Source organism: Eretmochelys imbricata, chromosome 13 (assembly GCF_965152235.1).
Source record: "Eretmochelys imbricata isolate rEreImb1 chromosome 13, rEreImb1.hap1, whole genome shotgun sequence".
In the NCBI taxonomy this organism is placed as follows: Eukaryota; Metazoa; Chordata; order Testudines; family Cheloniidae; genus Eretmochelys; species Eretmochelys imbricata.
In genome coordinates this window covers 20,445,215-20,473,209 of record NC_135584.1, presented here as the reverse complement: position 1 = coordinate 20,473,209, position 27,995 = coordinate 20,445,215, and the positions used below count along the sequence as shown (strand labels likewise).

General features: G+C 48.5%; 1 protein-coding gene across 1 annotated transcript; it reads right to left on the bottom strand.

Annotated features, from left to right (window-relative positions):
- Positions 1-27,995, bottom strand: RBPJL (recombination signal binding protein for immunoglobulin kappa J region like). Its single transcript, XM_077832506.1, has 12 exons — positions 27,875-27,995; positions 27,134-27,248; positions 16,147-16,272; positions 13,499-13,569; positions 10,654-10,769; positions 6,550-6,724; positions 5,395-5,532; positions 3,799-3,908; positions 2,395-2,535; positions 1,544-1,699; positions 995-1,098; positions 1-274 (listed from the first exon to the last, which is right to left on the bottom strand). The coding sequence occupies exons 1-12, from the start codon at positions 27,993-27,995 to the stop codon at positions 1-3; spliced, it is 1,647 nt and encodes a 548-aa protein (XP_077688632.1).

The following is a 27,995-nucleotide window of genomic DNA, read 5'->3' as shown; positions in this document are numbered from 1 at the left end:
CTAGCTCTGCATGAAGAGGTGAAAATTGGTCCGAGTGAATTCCTGATGGATGCTGTTGAGTAAGGAATCAGAGTCCTGTGTCAGCTCTGGAAGGACCTGTAGGGCAGGGAGGAAGCTCTGCTCTGGGGTGTAAGTAAATGTGAACGAGCTGGAGTAGATCAGCCCATCGTTCCTTATGAGCGAGAGTGGGACGGTGATGGGGTATCTCAGCCATCGCCAGTCGCTGCCAAATGCCGAGACATCAGGGACCACACACACTAAGGACTTGGGGGTCCTGGGAACAGAGCGCAAAAAAAAAGAAACCACATATATTACTGTAGCCTTTCCAGAGAGGAGCCTCTGACCTATCCTACTCACAACCCTAATGCAGCCTTTCTCCCATAGTGCCTTTGAATAGAGCAAATTCTATTTTGCCACCTCGTGGCAGGCATTTAGTGTTAGGATTAATGGCAGCTCCTCATTTGTCCAGTCTCCTTCCTTCTCTCTTTTGTCACTTTCTCCCTTTCCCCTCTGTTTTGGTGGGGTTCCTGTTCCAGGCTTTGGCCCTTTGGGCCCAGACTCTCACGCTCTTTTATTTTTGCCTCATGCCCATGCTGCAGATGGAGCAGACACATACCTCCTGAAGTGGCCTCATGGAGGACCCATTCTCCCAGCCAGAGATCCCTTGCTGTAAATGCTGGCGTACTAGCCAATGTCCATCAAGCGCAATCCCGAGCTGGCGCAGGCATGGATCAGATGCCCTAAGAAGCCTTTTCCATCTCTAATTACGATGCTTGTGTACGTGTGTGTTATTTCCAGACTCGTCTTACTTTGTCTTGTGGGAAACCCAGCACAAAACTCCTACATAAAGCAAAGCTCTTTGGGACCATAATAATGACAAAAAAAAGCCTGCCAGATGTAGCCTTTAGGGATGGTGCCATTTATGCCACACACCACCACCATCACCTCCGCCTGTGTCTAAACATCAGCTCACCAGACTGGTTCACTGCTTTACCTGTACATAGTCTCAGCTTCCACATCTCCAAACCAGACCTTCAGATTTGCATGGAAATACTCGCCCTGCACCTCCAGCATCGCTACGTCCCCTCCACCAGTCAGCTGTCACAACCAGAGCACAGGAGAGGGGGTTATATACCTTGCACCATGATGTACTGCCGTCCCAATAAGTTTCTGCAGGCGGCGACGTTCCAAGCTGGAGAGCTTGCTGTCCTCCCTGCAGAAGAGTGGGCAGTGCCCTACCCCAGGGGAGGAGAGCTGGGCCCTGAGCTGTGGGTGGGCACAAGCAGAGGGAGTTGAGGAGACAATAGAACCAGTTATTGAGCAGAATGGAAAAGATCAAAACTTATCGATTCCTCAAATCATCTGTGAAAAGTCTGCCCCTTCATTTGCACAGAGGGCAGAGTGTGGCAAGAGGCCTGGGGGTGCAGGGGAGGTGATTCAGAGGCACATGCAGAGCTAGGAGACAGGATTTGCAGCCTTAGCTTCGCTAAGCTAGGTTAATAAAAGCTGCGCACAGGATGACAAGATGGAAAGCCCTCCATACCTCCAGCATGGTTATAAGTGGGACTGGGCTCACGGGATCCTGAATGCAGGCCAGGCGGTCACTGAACGTGTACTCCACAGTCTCTGTTCCAATTATTGTCCAGCAGGAGCCATCGTTCAGCAGCTCACGGTTCGCTTCCTTTGGGCACGGAGATGCCTGCGTGGAATTTTACTGTCATGGAGGCCATGCGCCACGGTGGTGAGAGCCAGGGACTGAGACCCAGGACTCCTGGGTTCTATTCCTGACTCTGCCATGGTCTGCTTGACTTTTGGCAAGTCACTCCACCTTTCTGTGCTGCTGTCTCAGCATCAAAGGGGATTAATAATATCTCTCGATCTTTGTAAAGGGGTCTGAGAGCCCTGAATGGAAGGTGCTGGACCACCACATTGCTATTGTTATTATTAGCCAGCCGCCGTGGCTCCGTGTTCAGGGATAGGGAGATGAACTCTGTGCTGACCCGAAGAAGAGGTCAAGATCAGTGACTTCACCCTGAAATGCTTCTGGCTTAACAAAATCACATGGAAGCTTGGCTATGTGATGCTGTGGGAGGTTGCCAAAGAGGCAGCACCAAGTGGATAGGAAGAGAGGTCTGTGTTGCTGTGGGGTGACAGGTAAAATTAGAGCAAGGCCCAGCATAGGCAGATCAGATTGGAGGGGTCTCCATGCATGGGTTCTCTCCCTGTTCTCACATCGCATAAAGGACTGAATTTTATTTGGGGATTGCACGGGGGTGGGCTTTAAAGTAAGGACCCCCCAAGTGATGGACTCAACAGCAAAGAACAGGAGGGAGGAGCTGGAGGGAGTTTGCTCTCGCTAGCAGCTGGACAGTTTCCCAGTTCGTGCTGCATTACCTGGAACTGGATCACTTTCTCAGTTGAGAGACACAGGTACATCCGGTTGCTGCCCTGGAACTGGAAAGCGCACTTGTGGAGCTGGGAGATGGGCTCATCCACATCCAGCATGGCGTACTGCTTGGTAACTTTCCGAATGATCTGTGGGGAGGGACACACAGGCGGGCTGACCGGCTGCGAAGGAGAGCAGCTCAGTGGCTGCTCAGTGAACCGTCACCTCCAGAAAGTTCAGCATTTTTATCCTTCAAAGATTTTCTCAGCCCCAAACCTCCTCTGGGGCTGGTTGTGGGAATTCCCTGCTTCCTCCCCTATTGTCTGACATGGAACAAAATCAGCCCCCATCATTCTAGCCTGTCTCCTGCCACTGCCCTCCCATTTGCTACACCTGCACGGCTTGCAGAGCTGGATCATTTCCCAGCAGGCAGTGCTCCATCCTCATGACCTGAAGCACCAGGCCATATTGCATGCTGGGATCTGTTGTCTCCACAGGCCACACTTTGTTAATAAAGGTCAGGATGGCTGCAACCTGCTCCGTGTTATGCCACTGCTGCCTGCTGCTGGCTGAGCAAAGTTGAGGCATGGAGCCAGGGTTGCCAATTTGCTAATTGCAGGAAACTGAACACCCTTGCCCCGCCCCTTCTCCAAGGCCCCGCCCCCTGTTCACTTCATCCCCCCTCCCTCTGTTGCTTGCTCTCCCCCACCCTCACTCACTCGCTCATTTTCACCAGGTTGGGGCACGGGGTTGGGTGCGGGAGGGTGTGAGGACTCCAGCTGGGGGTGCGGGCTCTGGGGTGGGGGCAGGGATGAGGGGTTTGGGGTGCAGGAGCTGGCTCCAGGCTGGGGCCAAGGGGTTCAGAGTACAGGAGGGGGCTCAGGACTGGGGTAGGGGTGCGGGAGGGGCTGTGGGGTACGGACTCTGGGAGGAAGTTTGGGTGTGGGAGGGGGTTCCAAGCTGGAGCAGGGGCTTGGGGCACAGGAGGGGGTTTGGGGTACAGGCGCTGACCTCAGGTGGCTCCCAGGAAGCAATGACATGCCCCTCCAGCTCCTAGGCGGCAGCGGGGGGTGGGTGGTCAGGGGGCTCCGTGTGCTGCCCCCACCTGCAGGTACTACCCCCGCAGCTCCCATTAGCTCCAATGGGAGCTGCGGAGCCAGCCTAGGAGCCGGAGGGACATGCTGGCTGCTTCCCGGGAGCTGCGCAGAGCCAGCCATGGAGCCTGCCCACCCTGCTGGCACTGTGGTCAACTGGACTTTTAGTGGCCAGGTCAGCTGTGCTGACCGGAGCTGCCAGGGTCCCTGTTCGACCAGCGTTCCGGTCAAAAACCGGACGCCTGGCAACCCTACATGGAGCTGAAGCCGGAAGCATTCCCCATCCTATCCAGTGTCTGAGTTTCCTGGGAGCCTTACCAGGGGAGGCAGGGTAATGCCGGTGGCTGTGCAGATGAGCTGGACTACAGAGCCGTAGCGAATGTACCCTTCCCGCAGTGGGAACTCACCCCGGATGCAGTGCTCATCAGCTTCCCATGGAAAGGAAAAGAGATGGAGAGTTACCAACCTGGAGCGAGAAGGAGGGAGCAGCTCCCTCTGGCTGTAGCTGCAGGACCAGGGTAGAGGAAAACTCTCTCTCATCACAAAGCCTGGCAGCAGGATGGATAAGGGGCTCCCTGGAGACTCTCCAGGCAACTGGTACCTTTCTTAGTATGAAGCTCGCTCCAATTTGTGCATCTTGAAGACGCGGGGTAAATGCAGCCTGCAGAGGGCAGTGCTCCCCGCAGGCAGTTCTCCACTGCAACTGGAGTAGGCAGGCCGGCACAATGGGAGCTGTAATCTCTGCAGGTGACACCTCCAGATTCACAACGGGGAGGGAGGCAGCCGAGATCACATTTCATACAAAGCGGGCCTGGCCATCAAGCTCCAGGCACATGCCAACGTGGACCTTGGACAGGCACAGCCTGAGCTGCCCTTGCTCAAGACCAGTAGGCTTTTAGGGCCTGATCCAAAACCTACTGCAGTTAATGGAAGTCTTTCCACTGACTTCAAAGGTCACTGGATCAGGCCCTTAGTGAGGAAAGGGCGTTGGGAGTCAGGGATGAGTTTAAACTGCTCCCAGCCCTTTCCCCTGCTGTCTCCTTCCTGGAGAATGACATACCAGCGCAGGAGAAGGGAATCGGATTGTTACTGAGTCTGGGCAACACACTGGGACTCCAGGAGGCAGACATGGTGGCAAAGGGAAGTTAAGGCAGCTTGGAGACCCCAGCAACTGAGGGTTGGGGGGAATGGGGGACAGGAGGGGCATTCACAGGGAGGATAATTTCACACTGCCTGGGAGTACTGGTAGCAGGTATCAAAGAAAACAATGTGGTCAAAAGAGGTTCCATCTTCTATCTATTCTTGGGACCTATATAGCCCCATCCTTGTAGTATCGGAACGGGTGCTGCTCTTTGATGTAGCTATTCTCACAACACCCCTGGGAGGCAGGGCAGGGCTAGTACCGATGGGGGCTGAGGTCCAGACCCTCAACATATGTAGGCTTCTAACTTCCATTGACATCTGAGCATCTGGGCCTAAATGACTTACTGAAGATCACGTAGGAAGCCAGAACTGGAGTAGAGAATGGAATCCAGGTGTCTGAAATCCTGGACTAGCCATCTAATCAACGGACCATCCTTCTAGCCCCCTCAGAGCTCTGTCTGCAGGCAGGGAGGAGCAATGTGCTGCAAAGAGACACAGGCCTCCTGCTGGAAGCTGGCCTCAGGGGTTCCTGACATTTTTGAGAAAGATACTTCTGGTGACCTGTGATTATGACTCGTTAGAATCAATAAGCCCCATCGGTCAGATTGGATTTGACTGCCCTGTTTGTCTGTCACTATTGCTATGCTTGGGTGGCCAAAGCTACCCCTGCTGTTAATGGACGCTGCTCATGGGACTTCACCAGGGGCGTGCCAGCAGTGAATTTGGCCCCGTGTGGACTGCTGGGGTTGGCGGAACATGTGGGGTCCTCACCCAGGTGCAGTGTGAACGCTGCCCATTGCCTGGCACTAGCAATGAAGGTGCCACCCTCTACGGATAGATAACGGGTGCTGACTGTCTGGGAGCGGAGGCGGTTGAAGAGGGAAACCTTGGACCCAGACGAGATGCACACTGCAAAAGACAGACAGATGCCAGCGTTAGCACTGATGGAAACTCACTGTCATCAGTATCAGCTTGCCCGAATACCGGAGCATGGCTGAGCGATTTGATAGCTGCCCAGGCCAGTTACTGCTTTGCGTAGAGTCAGGATAAAGAATGCAGTGAACCATCATGTTACAAAATCTCGTTCTTCTATGTCCTTGTCCACGTGGATCCCACGGGTGGTGTGCACACACCTGCAGGTGTGTGAGTGGGATCCAGGCAGACAAAACACCTCCAAGAACCTGTGACTGTGAGGTAAGTAACCGTTCTTCTGCGCTGCCAACACTTCGTAATATCTTCAAAATCAGTGACTGAAAAGACCTATTAAGTCCTATCTTGTGCAGTCTGGGGTTGCTTTCCCCTGCTCTACAGGTCATTCGCTAATGCTCCATGTGTTCTCATTGCCATATCAGCATGTTGGCTGAAAGCACTTCTCTGCCTCTCTGACTCCCCAGTGCTGTCACACTGGGGCTGGGGCACACAGCATAATGAACACTAGCCCTTTCTGGCTGGCTTTCCCTTTATCTGAGTACCAGCTGAGATGGCCTTTTATAAAGGGTGGGTGATGCCTTTGTCTGTATATGGAGATCTTTGAACAGAAACCCTGACAAAGGTTCTGCATTAGATCTTTACACAGCATGGTAGGATATATTTTTGAGAAAGTGGACATAAATATGCCCTGGTCCATTCTTCCTTCTGTTGACTTCATCGGGCTTTGGATCAGGCAGCCTATAGCACATAAGCCTGTCACGCGTAAGGACTTGGCTTGTATTCAATCCGCCATCTGTGATAGTTTCTTGTTTGCTTTATATCAGTGCCCCATTCTGATAAAACATCTGAAAAACCTGTTCAGGTATTAGCTACTCAGACAGCTGAAATGGGGCATGCTACTGAAGCAACGGAGAACAGAGAGTATCCCAGAGATTGCTGTTAAAAACCCTTCAGCGATCAGCTCCCATTGATGAGGCTGGCTCCCCTGCTACTTACAGTCTGTGTTCTTCAGGGACTGCTTCTTCTGCGAGGGTTTGGAAATCACTTTGATCAGCTTGCTATGGAAAGTGCCAATCTCCTGCCCATTGCTGAAGAAGAGCTTCAGAACCAGCCGGAAATGCTTCCTCTTCTCCGTGTCTGAGATGTAGAGCGCTTTGGCACAGCTGAACTCCTGTAAGTAACAAGGGGCTATTGTCATAGGCTGGAGATCGTGTCTGGAGTCTTTGGGTGCATCTTCACTGAAGAACTCCAGTGAGGGGACATACCGATATCTGCCTACCTAGATACCTAGAGAGATACCTGCTCACTTGTTCATTTCCTTTGCAGCTGGGGGGCTTTATCTGCTGTGAAAGTGAGAGGCTGGCCAACTGCACTGGCTAATGGTCGCTTAGTGCAGGCAAAATCCCCTGATAAATTCACCTCTGCTCATATACTGTTGTCCCCTGGCAGGAGACTTGACTGAGCAGAGAGTGATGAGCATTGCAGGGTACGGTTAAAGGGACAAATGGCCATGGAGACTGGGGAACTCCTAACTATCACAATGATGGGGCACTACTGTTGGCAGTGTTTATTATTTGTATTGCAGGAGGAGCTAGGAGCCCCAATCAGGGACCAGGACTCCATTGTGCACCAACTCTGTACAAAGACAGACCAAAAACACAATCCCTGCCCCTAGATGCTTTCAGTCTGTGTAAAGATGCTCATGGTGCTTTCCAGACAACAAACAAAAGACACAGGTCAAAGGAACTTGCCTTTTAGTTTAGATTGTATAAAAGAGTAAATAAAAAGAAGCCAGCAGCCCCTAGAGGCTGGGACCATGGCCCCACCAGCCCTTCTACCATATCAAGTTTTGCCTAATTAGTTGGTCAGGTATTTTAGGCAAAAGAACTTTAAAACTAGTGCATGTGTGAAAAAGGAAAAAAAATCACTGCCAAATTTTGCATGAAAATTTTCGCTCTTTTGTTACAAACTAACTTTGTTTCCTGGAACTTTTTGCTTTTATTTGAAATGTTGATGGTGAGACATTTTGGGTCCACAAAATGTCATAGGAAAACCCAGAAATCAACTTCCTCATGAAACTTCCCACTGAAGCAGAAGTGCTGGAAAGTGGAAGTGGCTATTTTTGAAACTATTCCTGCATGGGAGAAGAGACTGAGAGCTGACAGAAACTTTTCCATGTGTGTTTGTTTCTATCTACCCACCTATCGGAGATGGTTAGCATAGGCCCTGATCCTGAAAACTCTTACTCACATGCTGAACTTTACACACGATTGGTCCCGCTTGGCTCAATGTAAATGAGCATGGCCAGGTTAGTAGGGTGGGACCTTAGACTGTAAGCTCTTTGGGGCAAGAACTATATCTTCATATGTGTTTACAATGCACCCAGTCCAAGGAGGCCCTGATCCTGGCTGGGGCCTCTGGGTACTATAATAAGGAGTACTGCAGAAAGGGAGCGGGGGGTCATAGTGAACCACAAGCTAAATATGAGTCAACAGTGTAACGCTGTTCCAAAAAAAGCGAACATCATTCTGGGATGTATTAACAGAAGTGTTGTAAGCAAGACACGAGAAGTAATTCTTCCACTCTATTCTATGCTGTGTGACAAAGTTCCTGCTCTACCTTGGTGGGTCTTGTGCTTATTGGCGGATTTGCTCGCCTTGGAGCTTCACGGCAGCCCTCAGCTTGGCCGTTTTTCTGAACCCACAGTCCAGGTCGATTCCTCCTGTGTCTGACCAGGAGTTGGGAGGATCTGGGGGGAACCTGGGCCCGCCCTCTACTCTGGGTTCCAGCCCAGGGCCCTGTAGAATGCAGCTGTCTAGAGTGCCTCCTGGAACAGCTGTGCGACAGCTACAACTCCCTGGGCTCCCCATGGCCTCCTCCCAACACCTTCTTTATCCTCACCATAGGACCTTCCTCCTGGTGTCTGATAATGCTTGTACTCCTCAATCCTCCAACAGTCCCCATTCTCACTCTCAGCTCCTAGTGCCTCTTGCTTCCAGCTCCTCACACGCACACCCACAAATTGAAGTGACCTCCTTTTTAAAACCCAGGTGCCCTGATTAGCCTGCCTTAATTGATTCTAGCAGCTTCTTGATTGGCTGCAGGTGTTCTAATCAGCCTGTCTTAATGGTCTCCAGAAGGTTCCTGATTGTTCTGGAACCTTCCCTGTTACCTTACTCAGGAAAAAGGGACCTACTTAGCCTGGGGCTAATATATCTGCCTTCTATTACTCTCCTGTAGACATCTGGCCCGACCCTGTCATAGCTGATTAGGCCTCAACTGGAGTATTGTGTCCAGTTCTGGGTGCCACATTTCAGGAAAGATGTGGGCAAATTGGAAAAAGTCCAGAGAAGAGCAACAAAAAGGATTAAAGGTCTAGAAAACATGACCTATGAGGGAAGACTGAAAAAATTGGGTTTGTTTAGTCTGGAAAAGAGAATACTGAGAGGGGACATGAGAACAGTTTTCAAGTATATAAAATGTTGTTACAAGGAGGAGGGAGAAAAATTTTCTCCTTAACCTCTGAGGATAGGACAAGAAGCAATGGGCTTAAATTGCAGCAAGGGTGGTTTAGGTTGGACATTAGGAAAAAATTCCTAACTGTCAGGGTGGTTAAGCACTGGAATAAATTGCTTAGGGAGGTTGTGGAATCTCCACCATTGAAGATTTTTAAGAGCAGGTTAGACAAACACCTGTCAGGGATGGTCTAGATAATACTTAGTCCTGCCATGAGTGCAGGGGACTGGACTAGATGATCTCTCGAGGTCCCTTCCAGTCCTACAGTTCTATGATAAACAGCAATACAGAGAGGGAGAGAGCAACAACAAGGCTCCCTTTCACTTGCAACACTAGGCAAAGGTGTAAGACAGTCATTTAATCCAGCAACTCAACCTGCACGAGATTCCTGCCCAACCTGAGCACGATGACATGTGCAGAAGAGAATCCCGGCACCATCAGTGTACAGCATGGTGCTACCAACTGGCTCCTATTAGTCACGTGGCTGAACATACAGCTCTCCAAACTACGATGCCTGGGCCTCGTAGAAGGGGTATCTTCAGTAATGCTCTCCCTCTAACTAGTTTCAGTGTCCACCTTATAACAACAAAGACTTCAGTTGAAAGGATGCCCTTCATGCTGGTGTGGGGATGGGAGAGCCGCAGGGGGCTGCAGGAGCCAGATGGCTGTTCGTCTCTGTCCTTCCTTAAGTGCTTTGGGTTTTCAGAAAGGAAACTGCCCACCTTGCACTGTGCTGTGTGTATTAACGATGTTTCTTAAGCACCACCGCATGAAGGGCCCAGGAGACAAGACCCCCTTCACCAGAGCCACCATCACCTTGCTCTCTACACCCAAGAAAATGCACTGCAGGATAAAGCAGCTCCCACTAGGACATAATGGGGTCCATTCAGAGGAGCTATAGGTTCATTTAAAGGGGGAAATGATTAGAGATGTTATTTCAGGTGGAGCGAAGAGCTGAGGAATGGCAGAGGCTTTATTTACACTGGGGCTAGAGAATTCCAAATGGAAATTAATGTTCACATGTGATTTACCCAACATAACACAAGAAATCTCCCTAGGTTTACAGTTTCCCAGTCACCTTGGCGCTTCAGCTGCACTGATATGCCTAGCTGTAGATGTGAGGGAAGCACTGCAAACACAAAGGTCCTTTTTGTTATATTTCTGGCCAACCCCAGACCCCACATTCTTCAGAGCCCCAAGATAATACTTGATAGATTTCTTTCCCTATAGGAAGATGCCAAGTTATAGCTCCAGCCCATGACGTTTGTGACAGGTTGGTGTTTTCGTTAGCAGTTTATCTGTAAAAGAAAGACCACGCTCTCATTTTGTGATGAGTGGCATTGCCATTTGTCAGGAGAATACTGTGGGCTGGGGAAATTGCGTAATCCCTGGCCATCCTCCAGCCACAAGGGTCAGGAAGTTGAAAAGATGGTGACAAAGAAAGATCGGTTTCCTGGCAAGCCGTGAGTGAAGAGCACTCAGAATGCTGCAGGGAGATGCCAGGTCACATGTGACTAGGGGGCGGGGGAGCCTAGAGAGGTGTTGTGTGAGTGCGTGTCGGGGGAGTCACTTTACTCAGCTTACCTTGGAGTCTGGCTGCTCCTCAAAGTTGAGTTTCTGGGTCTCCATGTGGCTGCTGCCCATGCTGTCCAGGCCCATGTACCCGCACACCCTGAAACCAGCCTCTCCCAAATCCCTCGCTGGAAAAGAGGAGGAGAAACATTTCCCAGACACAGAAACCTGGACACTGGGTGAAACCAATGGAGCTGGGACCGTAGAGCTGGAGCGAGAGGGTTGGGGCTGCTGCTGCTGCTCAGACTGCTGGTGGCAATGGAGAAAGTGGGAGGGCTGAGCTGTTGTTGTCTCCCATGCCCTCGCTAGAGAGAGAAAGAGGGGTACTGACCCCCATGAGAGGGCACAAGCAGGGGAACCTCCCCAGAAGCATCTTTGGGACACTTGGACACTTCTGGTCTCCAGCCGCCCTGATATAAGATGCTGCTTTCCTGCATCTCACCCTCCCTACCCTGCACCCCTAGACACCTTCGACAACAGGCTCGGAAGCTTATCCCGATTGCCCTGCTTCACCATCTCCCCCCGCCCCCAATCCTGGTCTCCATCCCCCTTCTGTTCCTCCTGGCTCTGATCTTCCTGCTTCCCTTCTCCCACATCCCTGTCTCTCCACCCCTCCAACATCTTACCTTCCCGTATCCTCCCCCACCTGGGCTGCGCATTCCCCTCCCCAGAGCACATTCCAGAAGCCCCTTGTTCTGCTAAGTATGTAGGATGTCTTCACCTGTGCACAAACACAACACCCAGCGGGGACGGAGGGGGGCACGTGTCAAGAGATGGAGAGCTATATCAAGCTGCGATTGTAACGACCTTAAATACCCAGGACAGGACATTTGTCACCCTTGTCCTCTCCACTGCTATCCCCAATCCAGTGTTTGCTGCTACCACTTGTAGGTCTTTGTCTGTCATTTAGGTTGTAAGCTCTTTGGGACAGGGACCTGGGGTGAAAGCCTTACTCCACTGAAATCAATGGCAAAACTCCCCTTGACTTCAGTGGGGCCAGGATTTCACTGTGTCTTTATTTATTCACCTGCACGGTGCTTTGCATGCTTTGGGGCACTCAGTGAGTGAATAATGAAAATAACGGGGCAGAGCTGCATGGGGGCAATGGGAAACATTTTCTTTTTCTGGGGACCCACGGAAGTGAAATTTTCTGCATGTTTTACCAGCACTGAGAACCTTTTCACCCCGTTCTGCTGGCCACCAAGTGCAGCATTTCCTACCCTTACGGGCACCCACGCCACTCAGATGCTAATTATGTCGGTACTGTTTTTGCAGTCATTGTTTCACAGTGATCATAACTAACGACTGAAGCAATGAAGCCCCCTGTGCTATCTGAAATGAGTGTGCCCACTGCCATCCCGACATGACCCTGCACACAGCACCCCTTTCAGCAGAGCCAGGTTTTGCCTGACCACCACTCTGAGCCCCTGCTGTGTCAATGAATCTGGAGGCTGTCAAACCCTCTCTGTGGTCAGGACACATTTCCTGCAGCTGGCAGCCTGACCTAGAGCACTGCTGCAGGCATTGTGGTGTTTTCTCAGGCTCTCGGCTGCCTGGCGGGCCCCTTGAATCCCTCACAATGATTAATTCCCTGGTCTGTGGCTCTTAGGGTGTGTCTACCCTGCCGTCGGAGGTGTGATGGCAGCTCATGTAGCATATCCCTGGTGTGGACTGTACAAGCCCCCCTGGAACCCTGGCTACGTACTCGCGTTGCTAGCACGTGCTGGGTTCTGTGTTACCCTCACTTCACTGCTATTTTAGCCTTGCTAGCTAGACTAAAGTTAGCCCAGGTATGCCTATGAGCTGCAGTCACTCCTCCCCCTGCAGTATAGATATACCCTTCATTTTGGTTGGATACCTTAGGCCAAACTCAGTCCTGACAAATGGGGGAACCTCGCTTCTTGATTTCTGTGGGAGCGACACGGGCTCAGAACCTCTCAGGTTCTGGTCCAGAGCTAGGAACTGGCTGTGGTGTTTAAGGGGATGGTTGACTAGAAGGTTTTGTGTAGGGCTCAAGTCAAGGGCTCAATAACTCCATCCACACAGAGAGCTAGGAAACTACTCCCTGGCAAAGGCCTTGATTCACCAGCATTTACGAAGGGTAAAGTCCTTGGCCCAATTACAGAAGTTCTTACTCAGTTGACACTCCCATTGCCTTTTTTAAAAAAAAAACAAAAAAACAACCTTTTGTTATTTTGGCTGAAAACCTGAATATTTTTGATGAAAAATTCCATTTGATAGAAAAGCCATTTTTCACGGATAAAAGATTTTCATGAAAAATTTTAGACAATCTCCTGGTCCCAACCTCCTTTGCCTCCCTGCATAATCCCCTTCCCCTCAGGTCCTGATCCTCACGTCTTGTCCCCATTCTCCTCAGCAGATCACATGTGGTGCCTTCAGACGCTCCTTAGAGGAAGTGCCTCTGATCTTTGGCATTTTTAATGGCCTCTTTTCAGATTCTCTCCAGTGGATCAGTCCTGCGGATGGAACATGCACTGCTTCTTCCCATCAGCTCAAGCCTAGTTCCATCTCTTCCTTTGCTGCTTTTCATCACCCCCACTCCACACTTTCCTGTGAACTTGAGCTAATAGAGCTGAACAAATACATAATTTGATGAATTTAACCTTGTGATCTGTTTGAGTACATGAACTACGTATTCATTTGTCATGGGTAGTCGCTCTGTTAAAGCTCAAGAACTCAAACACTAATAGGTCAAATATACACACAAACTGAAAACCACTTGCATGTCTGAGTGAATATTTGCAGACAGCTTTTCCCACTGTGCTCAGTTCTGCTTATCGGAAGTGGATGAGTGGCAGGACTTCCTCAGGCATATGTGGCTTTCTTCTGCTCTTACCTTTCATCTGTTCCTGCTTCAGTTTCCATCCTGGTCCAGTCAGATAAACACAAGGTGGGGGGCAGAAAAACCTGACAAAACAAAATAGCATCTTTGTTAAGTGAACAGTACCGTAAGGAACTTCACCAAGAAGGGTTGTTTCTTTGTATGATTGTGAATCCAGAGTCTTCTTCATTGCTTAACCAAGTGAGAGATGCTTAGACATGACCTGCTTCGGGGTCACTAATGCCAGCATATACCTGGAGCAGGTCTAGGGTACAGATCAAGTACTCTGAATTGCTATCTCTGTAGTGACCGTTGGATGGAGCCCAGTACTGCAGGGTATTAGTCTGGCAAGCAGCTTAGATTGAAAACACTGGTAAGACAGTTATAAAAATTGGAAGAGCTACATCAGCTGGGGCAAAAATCTTAACAGTTAGCTCATCTGTTGTTTTGCCACCCAGGGCATGTTTTCACAGGAGATGCACCCACAAAAATGTGGATGCCTGCGTCGCAACTGTATTTGCACGTGTAGATATGTGCAAAGTGCGCAGTCATGCCATCTGCGTGACCAATGGTGGGTCTTTGCAGGCACCGAATCATAGAACCGTAGGGCTGGCAGGTGCCTCAAGAGGTGACGTATCCATTTCCCGGCGCCCAGGCAGGATGACGAATACCTAGACCATCCTGGACAGGTGTTGGGGCCACGATGGGAGGGAGCTCAGTGCACTCGTTATTCCTGTCTCTCTTTGGCCTAAATAGTCTGCCATGTTGCGAACATCTTCCCATCTGTTCTCGTGCGAGCCCCGCCCCGGGTTCCTCAGGCAGAGGATGGATGCGGTTGCACAATTAAACCTGTTTCTGGCTATAAGACTCTGGTGACCTGCAGACCTATCAGGCTGTAACGGTTTTACCTGTCTCGGTGTGTGAAGACCCAGAGCACGCCCCTAACTTGAAGCACCTGAGGAGGATGTGAAGACAGCAGCTGTTCAACCATGTAGAGTGCCATTAGCAAGGGGTCAGCGTGAGTTAGGTCATGCCGAGACAGTTCTTTTAGCTTCTCCTTGCATGACAAACCAACCACATCCAGTACCCTGCGCAGCACCGGAGAGACGAGACTGCCTCTCGCCACAATGTCCATCCCCCTGCCCCAGATGCCCGCATGTGCGGCCACATCTATCAGGTGCTCTATTATTGGAACATGCCAGCCCTACCCAAGGGCAGATGGCTGAGAGGGCGCATAGGGAAAGCCGATTTCAGATCTTCGCTCCTTGAGTCAAGGGAGAATTTGTCATAGAGAATTTTTCAGCTTGGAATGTGGAAGTTTGAGCAGGTTGAGAACACAGTTTGTATTCACAGCCAGCTCCTGAGACCAGTGCAAACAAATCTATAGCCAAAGTTTTGGAAACACATTTTCCTGTGTTTTATTTGGGTTTCCACTGTCTTTGCATTCATGTGAATGGTGCAGATTCATCCCATATTGATACTGTGTAAAACGTTAGCAATGAAAACACAAGTCTGGGCTGGTTCCATATTTCTGGGTCCTAATCTTCTTGGATAGGTGTTTATTTAAACAAGTTAGCTACAGTATAGGACCCTGAATTCCCATATCCAGGAAAAATAGCATTAGCTTATTTAAACTTTAACCTAGAAGCTTTGTGCCAGCTCGTAATCACTTTTTAGATTTCGCTTCTGTTTTCCTTGCCAAACCCACAAAAATCTGCTTCCCAGCATCCTTTGCACCACGCCTCAACCAGGGTGCGCCAGGGCTATGTCTTTGGTTAGCCCCAGTGACGCAGCAGCTCCACTCGCTGGCTCAGCGCCCCAAGAGAATAACAATCTCAGGGCTGTTTGAAATGGGCCTGAACCAAAATCCCAGATCCAAACACCCGTAAACTCTGGCAAAGGCTGGATCTGGATCTGCATTTTGCAGCTAGCTGCAATCTCTACAGCGGATCAAACTCGGAGCTCACAGCCGCCCTCTGGGGAAGGTTGGATCTCAACTATACAGCCAGGGCCCACCTCTGTGAAAAGTATCTTCCATTGATCCAGTGACCGAAGAGGGAGGGGAAAAAAAGCAAAACCCCACCCTCAGTACAATTGGGTCTCTCTCAACCTCCTACAGAGAGATGACATGACTAGAGGGGAGAGAAAAGCATGAGAGTGAAGTGCAGAGGAAAGGAGAGAATGGCAAAGCGGAAAGGAAGGAAGGAATCTAACGGACCTAGACAATGACTGTTAAACAGAGTGAGGATGGGCTGCAGCAAAGATTAATTGCTGAGGGCACTCCAGCGAGCTGCGTGAGGGAGGTGAAATGGCCAGTGGTGTCCCACAGGGGTCAGTGTTCAGCCCTTCCCACCATTTCATTAATCCAGGACAGAGTGTTTGGGGCAGGGACTGCCTTTTTGTTATCTGTCTGGGCACTGCCTAGCGCAGGGGGCCCTGAGCGGGACGCTTCAGTGCTACCATCATAATCATCATGAATGACTGTATTGTTCTGAGGCTGTGTGAAGGTTGAAAGGTGAATATAATTGGTTATGTTAGCTCACCTGCTTCATCAGACTAGATAACGAAACTCTAGGGAGTTTTAAAGGGAGTTGTAAGAGTCTGGTTTTTGGAAGGTGATATCTAAAGGCAGGGCTGTATAAGAAGCCAGGCAAATCTCCTACCTTTTTTCACTGCCGTATGATTTCTGTGCGACTTTTGCATGCAGTATAAGCACAGTCTGGTCAGCTGGGAGCTGCAGATATCTACGCACTCCGTCCCGGAGAAGGTCAAGTTGATCTGGATTGGATCTAAAAGAGAGTCCCGAGTAGTACCCTAGCAAAGGGGACACAACGCTTGGCTTCCTACCATCCCCCTACTGCTTGATACCGTCCCGGACCCAGAGCCACCCTGAGGAGTATTTAACATGGAGACAGCCAGCACAGGCACCTTACCTGGAGGTGATAGCCTTCTGTCCCTCATTCCCCTGCACCGGACCTTGGCAATAGAACTACTTATGGCCAGGTGCTGCAAACCCCACTCTGCTTACTGCGCCGGTATGATATTGCATAAAACACCACCAGGAACAGTCACAGGTTTGAGACACCCCCCTCCCCTGCATCACTATCTGCAATCAAGGCGTCTGGTGCCTCTCTCTGTAAGAGCTGCTGTTTTAATAATACTTCCCAGCAGGAGCCCAGTTTAATGATGCGAACTAGGACAAGAGGAATCCCGTTAGAACGCACTGGGAATGGGAAAGTTTCAAAGCTGCTGTAAGACAAGTGCTATCATTAAAATTGTTTGGTTAGTTTACCCGCTACTTTCTCCAGCCTTCAGTAAAAGACAGACAGGGAAAGCTTACCTTAACAGCTTGGAAACATTCCCATTGCTTCCTAATGGGAAAGCGCATCCTTTCACTCCTCCTCTCAGTCCCATGTTATAAAGATAGTGACATTCTGATTGTTCATGATGTTCTTGTCTCATACACATGGCCCTTAACGGCACCGAGGCCAGCTTCTCAGATGCTCTGCATCTTGGGCAGTTGCATGCTACTGAACTGGAGTGGTGGCATTTTACACCCAGTCTCCATTCTCTGTGCACTGGTGTAAATGAATGCACATGGTGCTGGGCAATGGGAAATCAGGTAATGTTATCTATAGTGATCCCCTCCTCCTTGTAACTGACAATAGTTACAGTCTCATTTATACCGCACTGGAGTTTTCCACCATCTAACGTGCTATCTTTACATGCGTTCTGTTTAACGTGTATTTATTTTTATATCGCCCCTCAGTACATTATGAATGTTTATGGAAGGTAATAATGAACATGGCTGGGGAGCTATTATTCTTGGGATCGGGAGCTGTTATTTTGTTACTGCCAGTGATTGTTCCGTGGAAATGTCCCCATTTTGCTTCACTGCGAACTAAAAACCAAGGGCCAGATTCTCAGCTGGTGGAAATTGGTGTAGCTCCATTGACTTCAGTGGAATTACCCATGCTGAGGATCTGGCCCTTAGACTTTGTTAACATGGTAGGTTATGTTTCCACTGACTGTAGGCAGATAAGCCCAGTCGAAATCACACAGGGCCTTCGCTGTGTTGTGCTGGAACCTGACCACAGGATGCTTGTTTTAAAGGGACGTCAGGCATAGAGAAGCTAGAAAGTTAAGTAGTTCACGGGCACGGTGGAGATGCACTGTACTGCTGCCTCACCTTTGCAGGAAGTGAAATTCACTCCATGCAGAGCACTAGTACAGCGCCTGCAAAACGTTCCACAAAACTAGGAAAGTGTGGGTTAGGTGGGGGCATGGGCCTTGCGCTTCAGTTGGGCCTAGGAGCTACTTCCTTAATGGAAGGAAACCTGCGAGGGAGGAAGTAGAAGCTGTTTGGACAGGCCTCTTCTCATTCCCACACTTAGGGAAGACACTTCTTTGGTGCAGGGCAGTCAGTGAAGCCAGTGAAAATGTACCCATCATCTTAGGGCATCACTAGCCAAATATGGCAAGGACATCACTTAAACTGAGCTCACTTGTTTCTTGGCTCCATGTCCAGTGACACACATACACACACACACTCACAGGGTGTTCATACACACAGGACCAGGCACCACCTGGACATCTTTGGCTTGCTCATGATTGATAAACCTACATGAAAACTGGATGGAAATTGGTCTCCAGCCTCTGGCATGGGGCCCCCCTTCACGGCTGGGGTCATGCATGATGTTAGTTCCCTCAGAGGAATGGTGGCCTCATGATGGAGGCTCAGAACTATCAGCTGTGATAAAAAACACACGTCTCCCCAGTGGCTTCCTAGTGCAAAGAGCTTCTTCTCACTGCTCAAACTTTCAAGCTGCATGGCTGTGAAAAATGGGGATGTTTGCCTTTAAGAACACAAAAGAACCTTAGATGTAAAAAGGATTAGTGGAAGCTAGAAGCTCCAAATCGCAGCCACATACACAGTGCTGTACCACTGGTGAGACAATGCCAGGTCACGGGCAGCCCTTGGTGACTTGCTCAAAGGACAAGCTGGCTATTGGAGACTTCAGGGCTGCGTCCGCTATGGCACAGGGAAAATCCTGCAATATAGACTCAACTGAGTTTTCACTGAAAAAATAATCATCCCAGCTCTCAAATACACGTCACACTAGCCAGAAACTGCAAGGAGCAAAGAACATAAAATACGAACGATTTGGGAGCAACTACAAATCTGATCCTGTCCCAGGATTTCAGGCCAGCTTAAACTGATCTCCTGATGGACTCAGAATAACGTGGCACCTGGACTTCTTATAAAAAATGAAAGAGAAACAGCAGCAAACAATCTTCACCTCAGTGACAACCTGAGAAACCCTTTAAGACATTTTACCTGCCAACGCTGCACTTTTCAGTAAAGTGCAAACCTGCTGGAAAAGGGCAGCGCCCTTAACAGCTTCTAGTAACAATCCTATGCAACGGCTCCTCAAGCTTGGGCCCTCTTGTACAAAGATTCATTGTCTGGTACTATGTTGCTGATGGCTCTGTCTTCAGAGTATCCTGGAGACTAGAACAGGCAACGGCGTTGACATGGCAGACGTGTCCAGCAAAAGAACGTAACAACCTAGAGTCTTCTTTATCTGCAGCTGTCCTCCCATAATCATTGGCTGCATTTTCACTACACAATCTTTTCCACCACTGTTTTCCCTGGTTTTTAGATGGATGCTCTTGATCCCCTGCTCTCCTTGTTTCCAGTGTCTTCTGCACAGACACTAAGCTCTCCAATGTGTGACTCAGATCCTCAGCTGGTGTAAATTGGCAGAGCTCCATTTAAGTCAATATGGGGATGCTGATTTATAGAGCTGATGATCTGGCCTTGGGTCACCTTATAACATTAGCTGCTGCTTTGTATCTGAGAAGTGAGGGGTTTATGGCTGCTGAGTCTATTCATAACTGCTGAGTATGAACTGTAACTGATTTTCACTGGCAACCAGATGTGTTGTTTTTACTGATGAGACCGATACATGGGCTGCATTGTTAGCGCAAAGGCAGTGGGTGCTTTATTTTGTGGTCAGTGACAGTTCTCTGCAGACAACTTCACTTCATTATTTACTGCCGGTCGCCAATTAGCTTCTTTGCCAGAGCCCCCTGCCAGTACTAATCATCAGATGTTCTTCAAAACATTTAAAGATGTTTGCTTCTGATCCAGTTGTAGAATTTTGTCCACAACTTTGCCCCTGGCTACCAATCAACACACTCTATTACATTAATATTAGTTATTTAATCCTGGCACGTAACTTAATTCAATCTTTTATATCTATTTAATGGTTTATACCCAGGCCTGGCCAAAGCTAACTGATATGGAAGCGAGCTAGCAAATTGACATAACATTGGCATCCAGTCCATGTCATCATATGCCTCATATGTAATGCTGAAAAACCATACTGCAATGTGCAGTTTGAGCCTCAATTTGCCTTTGCAAGTATTTTCCTCATTTAACCCTGCAAAAGAAAGGCCTGCCCCTGGTGAAGAACATTCTTTGCCCCTTGGGATAGAACTGCACCCAGTTTTGGCTAGGAAACATCTTGAAATGTACTGCACGCTGAGGGTCTGTGTCATTGGGCAGTGGGTCTCAATCTTTCCAGACTACTGTACCCCTTTCAGGAGTCTGATTTGTCTTGCATACCCACAAGTTTCACCTCACTTAAAAACTACTTGCTTACAAAATCAGACATAAAAATACAAAAGTGTCACAGCACACTGTTACTGACAAATTGCTGACTTTCTCCTATATAATTATAAAATAACTCATAAATGATAAAATAAATCAATTGGAATACAAATATTTTACTTACATTTCAGTGTCTAATATCTAGAGCAGTACAAACAAGTCATTGTCTGTAGGAAATTTTAGTTTGCACTAACTGCCCTAGTGCTTTTTATGTAAAACTAGGCAAATATCGAGATGAGTTGATGTACCCCCAGAAGACTTCTGCGTACCCCCAGGGATACGTGTACCTCTGGTTGAGAACCACTGTCATAGGGCATGACCACCCTGTAGTGCCTCCTGCTGGCCAAACATGGTGCTGACAGCACTTCCTAACTCTGTTTCTTTCCTCAAGGTGGGTCTCCTCAGCTTTCCATACACTGTACTGGAGACGCATCTTACCTCTCTGGCTAAGTCGCAAACAAAACTTATACCATCCTAGGGTGGCACAAACATGAACTAAAAAGTTTCTTCTACCCTTCATGGGCTTCTCTTCGACCCACCCTCTGCGCCCTGTTCCCGCCCCTTTCTTGGCTACTTTTCTGGCTCTGGGATAAAGCACTTAGACCCCAGGCTGGTTCCCCTGGAGTCCCCAGCCTCCTAAATACCCTGGCTCAGGGCCTTCCAGAGGAGTCTGACCATTTCCTGCAATTCCACTCTCAGACTGATCTCTCACTGACCTTCTGTAAGGTCCAGGTGTCCACTAAGCTATCACCTGATCCTTCTTAGTTCCACCACCTCAGGCTAGGAAGCAGCTAATTAATTATGGTTACAAGCATGACTGGTTCTCCGTTGCCCTGCACCTTGTATATTCATTTATGCCAGTGCAAATGAGTGAATAGTGGATGAAATCGTTGCTATTTCCATTTGATAGCATTGTATACTCACTTTGCACTGGTGCAAATGAAAACAAGGAGAATTAGGCCCAAAGGCTCTGATTTTTTATTTATTTATTTATTTTCAGAGTCTCAGCCTGACCTTCAGTACTGTGGGTGCACTTGTGGGTCCCAGTTCAACTCTCAGCTGTGACAATGTGCATGGTTCATTCACAGAGAGTCTAGCCCCAGATGAAGGACTCTGCTGAGGGGTTCAGCTGGCTCTAGTGTTGGACCACCAGCACTGAAGCTCTTTAAGTTTTCTATCCATGTGGTTCTGTGTCTGCCTAATAAGCTTTGATCAGAGACCAGCTTCAGAGGTACACATTCCTCCTTGATTAAGGTCAAAAAGGATTGTCTGGACATGGAGGCAAATGCTGAAGAAACAACAACAAAGGGGAGTATTATTCTCTGGAGCTATCTTGATTTAAGAGGAAGGAGCTGCTTCAGAGACAAAGGCTAGATTTGTGCAGCATAAATCAGTGGGGAAAAACATGCTGCTCTGATTTCTGTTTAGCCCTTTTTACTCTTCTGTCTCAAAACACTTAAGCAGCAGAAGAGGCAAAGCTCCCATCAGTCATCCCTTCCTCTCCAGAGCTGCAGGATTCTGTTTGCACACAATTCCCATTCACCGGCATAGGGATCAGATAGCTCCAGATTTGCACTGTGAAACAGGATCATTGCCAGAGCTTGTTGGGAGGAAGGGAACTGGGGTGAGGTCTGTAAACCCTTTGTAGAGGTGGATTCCACTTTGGGAGAGTCCCTGAAATGCCAATGGCAGGTGGAGGCAGAAAGGAAGGCTGTGACCAAGGCCAACTGCTAACTGTAAAAATAACCAAGGCAATTACAGAATAGGGAACAGCTACAAAATGAGTAGGAGGCAGCAGCAGGGAGTACTGTTTAGGTGGAATTAACCACAAGGTTTTCAGTCAGACACATTGAGCTGATAGTCACTGTATGACTCCTGCTTCACAGGTTTTCATGTGAGGATATTTTTGCATAGGGATATTAATATGCATTCAGAGGGCTATTGAATGTGATGTTATTTAACATTTGCAAACAGAACCATGGGTATGTGGGTGATTGCACAGGGCTTACTGAAGTGCATAGTAGGATAATTGTCCATGTGTGGTTATTTACTGCATAGGACTGGCAAAGCAGTTACATGCCAGATAGAGACAAGCAGACTTTCTCCAACTGTGCGGATCTGATATCTGACAACAGAGTCTGAGAATCAGCGACAATGATCACTTGGGAAACTGAGGTGCTATCCCTCTGTCTTTTCTCTGCAGCCATTGCTGTCTAAACATTGGAACTAAATTGTTTCAGTGATGCACTTTTAAACAGTGTTCACCATTCCGAATGCCGTGGCGACCACCCAGAGTTCATCATCTGGTTTAAATTTACCTCATGAAAGTCAAAGGGCCTTTGCCAGAGGAGCTTAACAGACCTGCTCTGCAGTTTTCTGGCACCTACTAACTGTTATGGGTTATAGGGAATTATTCACGCTGTATGACATTTATTATATGGACTTCTTAAAATGCTTTGATTACAGTATTGTGTTATTACAGCATCACATTTACAGCGCTGCAAGGGCTGGGTTCTTGGAGCTCTTTCTAAAACCCCCTTTTCTAGCTGGAAATCAAATGTCTTTGCACAGAGTGAAGTATTGTTTGGAAGCAAAATAACGTGGAGGATTTCTCCCCCAAAGACCTTTTTCTGGTTGGCTGATATTTGTAACCCCCGCGCTCCCAAATATAGGATGTACAGCACTCAGGCTAGCATGGCTTGCCCCTTGAAATAGATACCATCTCTTTCAAAATGACTTTGGAGAGGGCTAAATTGTAGTTTATTATCAGATGTGGTTTGAGCTGTGACAAGGAACTAGAGTTGTCAACATTGTATTTCAAAAATAAGGGTCTGTTTTCTTAGTATCCCTTTCTTACCCCTCCTGATATTTATTAATTATTAATAATGAACAGTACTCACCTACATTCATTTCTTGCTGCTTTTTGCAGCGCTCAGCAACTCCTGATCTTCTTGTACAGAGATGAAAAAATAAGGGACTGTTGGCAACCCTACTAGGAACTGAAGTTTATAGGTAGCAATAAACTATTGGGTAACTAACAATCTGCTCCATGAGATCATATCAATCAATACTCTGTATTGGTTTCAGAGTAACAGCCGTGTTAGTCTGTATTCGCAAAAAGAAAAGGAGTACTTGTGGCACCTTAGAGACTAACCAATTTATTTGAGCATAAGCTTTCGTGAGCCGATGAAGTGAGCTGTAGCTCATGAAAGCTCATGCTCAAATAAATTGGTTAGTCTCTAAGGTGCCACAAGTACTTCTTTTCTTTTTACTCTGTATTGGTTCCACAATTCAAATGGGCCCTTCTTCCTTTCCTTCTCCCACCTCTCCCCACTAGATAAGGTGATACCATACATTTGCCATGCACATGCTGCCTTGAAGCTCACCTTCCATTTTATTCTTACATGCAAACGGATTCTTGTGCTAGCTGCTATCACAGACATGACTCCTAGGTTTATATTATGCAAATAAAGATTGTTGTGTTTTAATTAAACAAAACAAAGGGACTCATTCAGCTCAGACATCACTCCTGATGCCTAACCTTCCCTGCCATTAAATCACATGCCCCCTAGTGATTCAGCAAGAATTGCAATTTATTGTTTAATAAGCATTCCCTCAGGAATGCGTTTCAGCTGTGCCCCAGCCTACCCTTCCACTTGTGGGGGCAAATCAGGTATCTGTCCTACAACTCCTATTCGTACCCACAATTGATGGTAGGTGCAGAAAAATATGGGTGCAGTTTTACAGGCACAAATTGTACTTTCTGGGTCTTAGAAATTGTTATTCTTTGTCTGTAACCATAGCAGTAATGTTTATATGTGCTGTCTGTGTACATTAACAGATTTAACACTCACTCATTTCTGCTAAGGTAATGATCCAGCTATTCTGGTCTCTCTGTAACTAAAGTAGAAGTCTATGAAGATCAAAGTATGTTCCACACATTTAGGGCCTGATCTTTCAAGCCTTTAGTCATGGACATCTACTCGTGAGAAAGATTTGCAGGGCTGGGTCCTTAGATTATATTTTCACCTTCTCCCAGTTGAAGGAATTGATGGTTTTGCTTCTCTGCCTTCTGAATCCAGCTGCATTGCAGCTTGCCTGGGAGTAACTGTTACAATGAGTTATTATAGTTTCATACAGTTATGGAAACTGAACGACTCAGTAAAAAGAAACCCATTTTACATGTCCGTGTTACGCCTTTTACTAAGTGTTTGCGATAGCTGCCAACTGCATTGCTCCTTTGTATGGCATCAATGCTATATTTTGTGTGAACGGAAAAGTCGTTAGAAATCACGTTGATGGGCAACCTGCAGTAACTGGGAGCCCTAACTTTTCAATACCTCTTTTAATCCAGAAGAAGCAGACCTTGATGAGTTGTGTGAGCATGTGTATTTATAAATGATATATTTTGGTTGCTTCACCCACAAATGAAATTACAGCCTTTTTTGGGGTTGAGGAATGTACTGCCCAGGTACAGCAGCACCAACATTACACAACAGTTGAGAAGAGGGAGTGAAAAAAATGTGGCCACTTGAAATTCACCAGGGAACTTAGGTCAGCCAGGGGGTTAATTACCCAAGGCAGAATGTAGCCAGTTACTTAAGTCATATACCACCTGCCCAGTGCTGAGGGGCTCATGAAAATCTACTGTAATACAATATTAACCTGTTTCCTTGAGCAGTGGAGGGAGGAACTGATCTAGTGAATTAGGCCAGATTCTCCACTGCCCTGCATCTCTGGCAGTTATTTATAGCAGTTCAAAATGTGTATAAAAGGCAGCTAAATCAGAATGGTAATGGTTTACTTCCCCCTTTGCACTGCTGTAAATGATTGCATAAGGTGCAGGGCAATGGAGAATTTGGCCCAATCTGTCTAACTGGTCAATGCCTAATTTCTCCGTAGCCAGAGGTCCCAATATTGTATGTGAATTAACCTGTGCTGTGTTATGCAGAAGGTCAGGCCAGATGATTGTAATGGTCAATTCTGTCCTTAAAATCTATGAATCTATGACCTCCAAAACACTCTCAAATCCGCAAACGTTGCCTACTGGGATCCCCAAGCCGCCAAGTCAATGCAATTTGTATATCTGGTCAGGCACACTCACTCATTCTCCTCTGGGACCTTCACAGTTAAAGGGTTTTGCAAACACATGCCAATGCTGGAATAGGGAAGAAAAACAAAACCACTCCCAGGCTGTTTAAGCTGAGTGCTGATAAAGACAGAAGAGGTATGAATAATTTTTCAATTATATAAAGTTTGAATACTATGGACATTTTTTATGATTGAAATTTCCACTAGCACACACCTTTGCTTGACACCCTATTCTGTACATGCACGGACATGAAAAACTCAAGACAAATTAAATGGATATATGATTATTACCTGTCAAGGAAATTCCATACAATTAACCACATCACTACATAAAGTAGTGAAACTCTATAGCTATGAAAGTCCAGTTCATGTACTGGGCAACACAGTACTCTCAGAACCTTACACTTTAACTTGTGCCAAGTTTATTCCTGTTTAGATTTGTAGGAATCATGTGTACTTCAACATGCTCTGGGCTTGAGTCCCCTCTTGTTTATACTCATGTAACTTCATTAACTTCAGTGGAGTCACTCCTGATTTACCTCAGCATGAGTAAGAAGGAAGTTAGACTCAAATCTGGGCCAGATTCTGTGATAATCTAAATTCATTCAATATAGCTATGCTGCTGTAAATCAGGAGTAACTCTTTACACCAATGGAGTTATAGCCATTTACAGTAGGATTTGGACCTACTGATTTGGACCAGATTTGGACCTGACTCTCCTCTCATCCATGCTAGTGTAGATGAGGAGTAATGCCATTCAAGTCAATGAAGTAACACAACTGTATAATTGGTGTAAATGAGAGTGGGGGTCAGGCTCAATGCCTGTTGATATGGACCTGAATGCTGCGAATTTAAACAGGCACAAAAAAACTCAGCACATTAGGGTTGTGGTATTTCTACCAGCTGAGGCTTGGTGTCTATTTACAAATACAGAGAATATAAATGTGTGTCACACTACTGGATGGTTAATTGTATGCAGTATATTTTATCTTTGAAATTACAACTACAATTAAAATCCAAAGAAATCTTTTGTACATTTCCCACAGAAATAAACCAATGCTCTGAAACCAAGAAATAATTCTAAATCTGAACTACCAATGGGCTAATAATACATAACAGTAGGTGCACCACATGTGTGGGTATGTGCAGATGTGTACTGGTGTCTCTGTGTTTAGATCTGCTCCTGCTCCCTCTCTCTGTGTGTGTGTGTGTATTCGGTGAGTGTTAGCTCCAAATCCCAGCGTGTGGCACAGTTAGACGCTGCACTCTGTAGCGTTTTGTACGAGACAAGGGGAAACAAACCCCAGCTTCCTTAGGCAGCAGCGGTGAGCGTTTTCAAGGAGCGCCCGATGGGCACCCAGTGCAGTTCCCTCTTCTCTCCAGCCTCTGTCCGTCTTTCAGGTGCCGCCGGACTCCTTGTTGTTTTTGTGGCTACAGACTAACAGGGCTACCCCCTGGTACTTGTCTCCAGCCTCTGACGCTCACTCTCCCGCTCCCAGCCTTTTCGCTGTCACGTCCATGTGGACTCTGGCTTCACCCCCAGCTCTGCGAGCGGGCAGGTGCGCGGCTGGGTCCGGGCAGCTATTTCTAGCCACGCTCTGTCTCCGACGGCGCCCGGCCACGCTGGAAAGCCGCTGATGAGCCCCGGCTCCAGCAGCCCGATGCCCGGGTGGGTGTGACCTGGCCGGCTGGCCCCCCGCCCTGTGCCAGCCCCTCTCCCCGCAGCAGCCCCGCTTGCTGCAGTGTCGAAGGGGGAGGGGTCGGCTCCTTCCCCCGGGCCCCGCGCCCGCGATGCCGGATTAAATGCGGCTGACGCTGCCCCAGCCCCTCTCAGTCCAGCACAGGCCAGCGGCTGGAGCGGGGTCCCCGGGCGCAGCACCCACCTGTACCAGCAGCACGGGGGTGTCCTCCGCCCGCCTTCCGCTCGGCTCCGCAGCCGCCCCTCCGCGCTCTCCAGCCGGCCGAGGTGAGTGAGGGGCTCCGGGGGCAGCAGGGCACCTGCAGGGCAATGCGCAGCGGTGGGCGCAGGGGTGACAGCTCCGCAACCAACCGGCTGGGCGGCGGGTCACCCCGTGGCTTTCGCTCTGTGCCCCAGCGGAGGGGGGGGGCGATCCCAGGGCTCCCCACCCAGTGCCCCCCCCCCGCCAGCCAGAGGGAAATGATCCTAAAACCCCTGCGGCTCTCCAACCCAGGGCCCCTTGAATGATCCTGAATCCCCTAGGAGCTCCCCACCCCAATGCCCCTTGCCAGCCAGAGGGGAATGATCTTGACTTCCCTAGGGACTCCCCCCCCAGTGGCCTTTGCCAGCCAGAGGGGATCAATCCTGCTACCGCCTCCCTGTGCCCAAAGTTCCCCACACCTTTGGCCCCTTCCAGTGTGGAACCCTCCTTGCCCCCTAGGAGCTGCCCACTCCAAGTGGCCCTGCCTCCTGCTCCAGCCAGAAGGGAACAACTAGACTGTAAGTTCTTTGGGGCAGCAACTGTCTTTTCGTTCTGTGTTTGTACAGCACCTAGCACAAAGGGGGTCCTGGTCCATGTCTGGGACTCGCAGGTGCTACCACAAGGGTTCTCAATCCAGCATGTTCCCTACTACCCCATTTCCCACCTCCCTGCTTGTCAGGGTACACGAGCTGTCCATGTCTGTGCCCTGTTGGTAGGTGTTGGATGTAATGGACTGGGCTAAGAACCAGGCCGGACACAGAGAGGATGGTGTGATGATGAGTTGTTTGTATAGCACCAGCCGCAT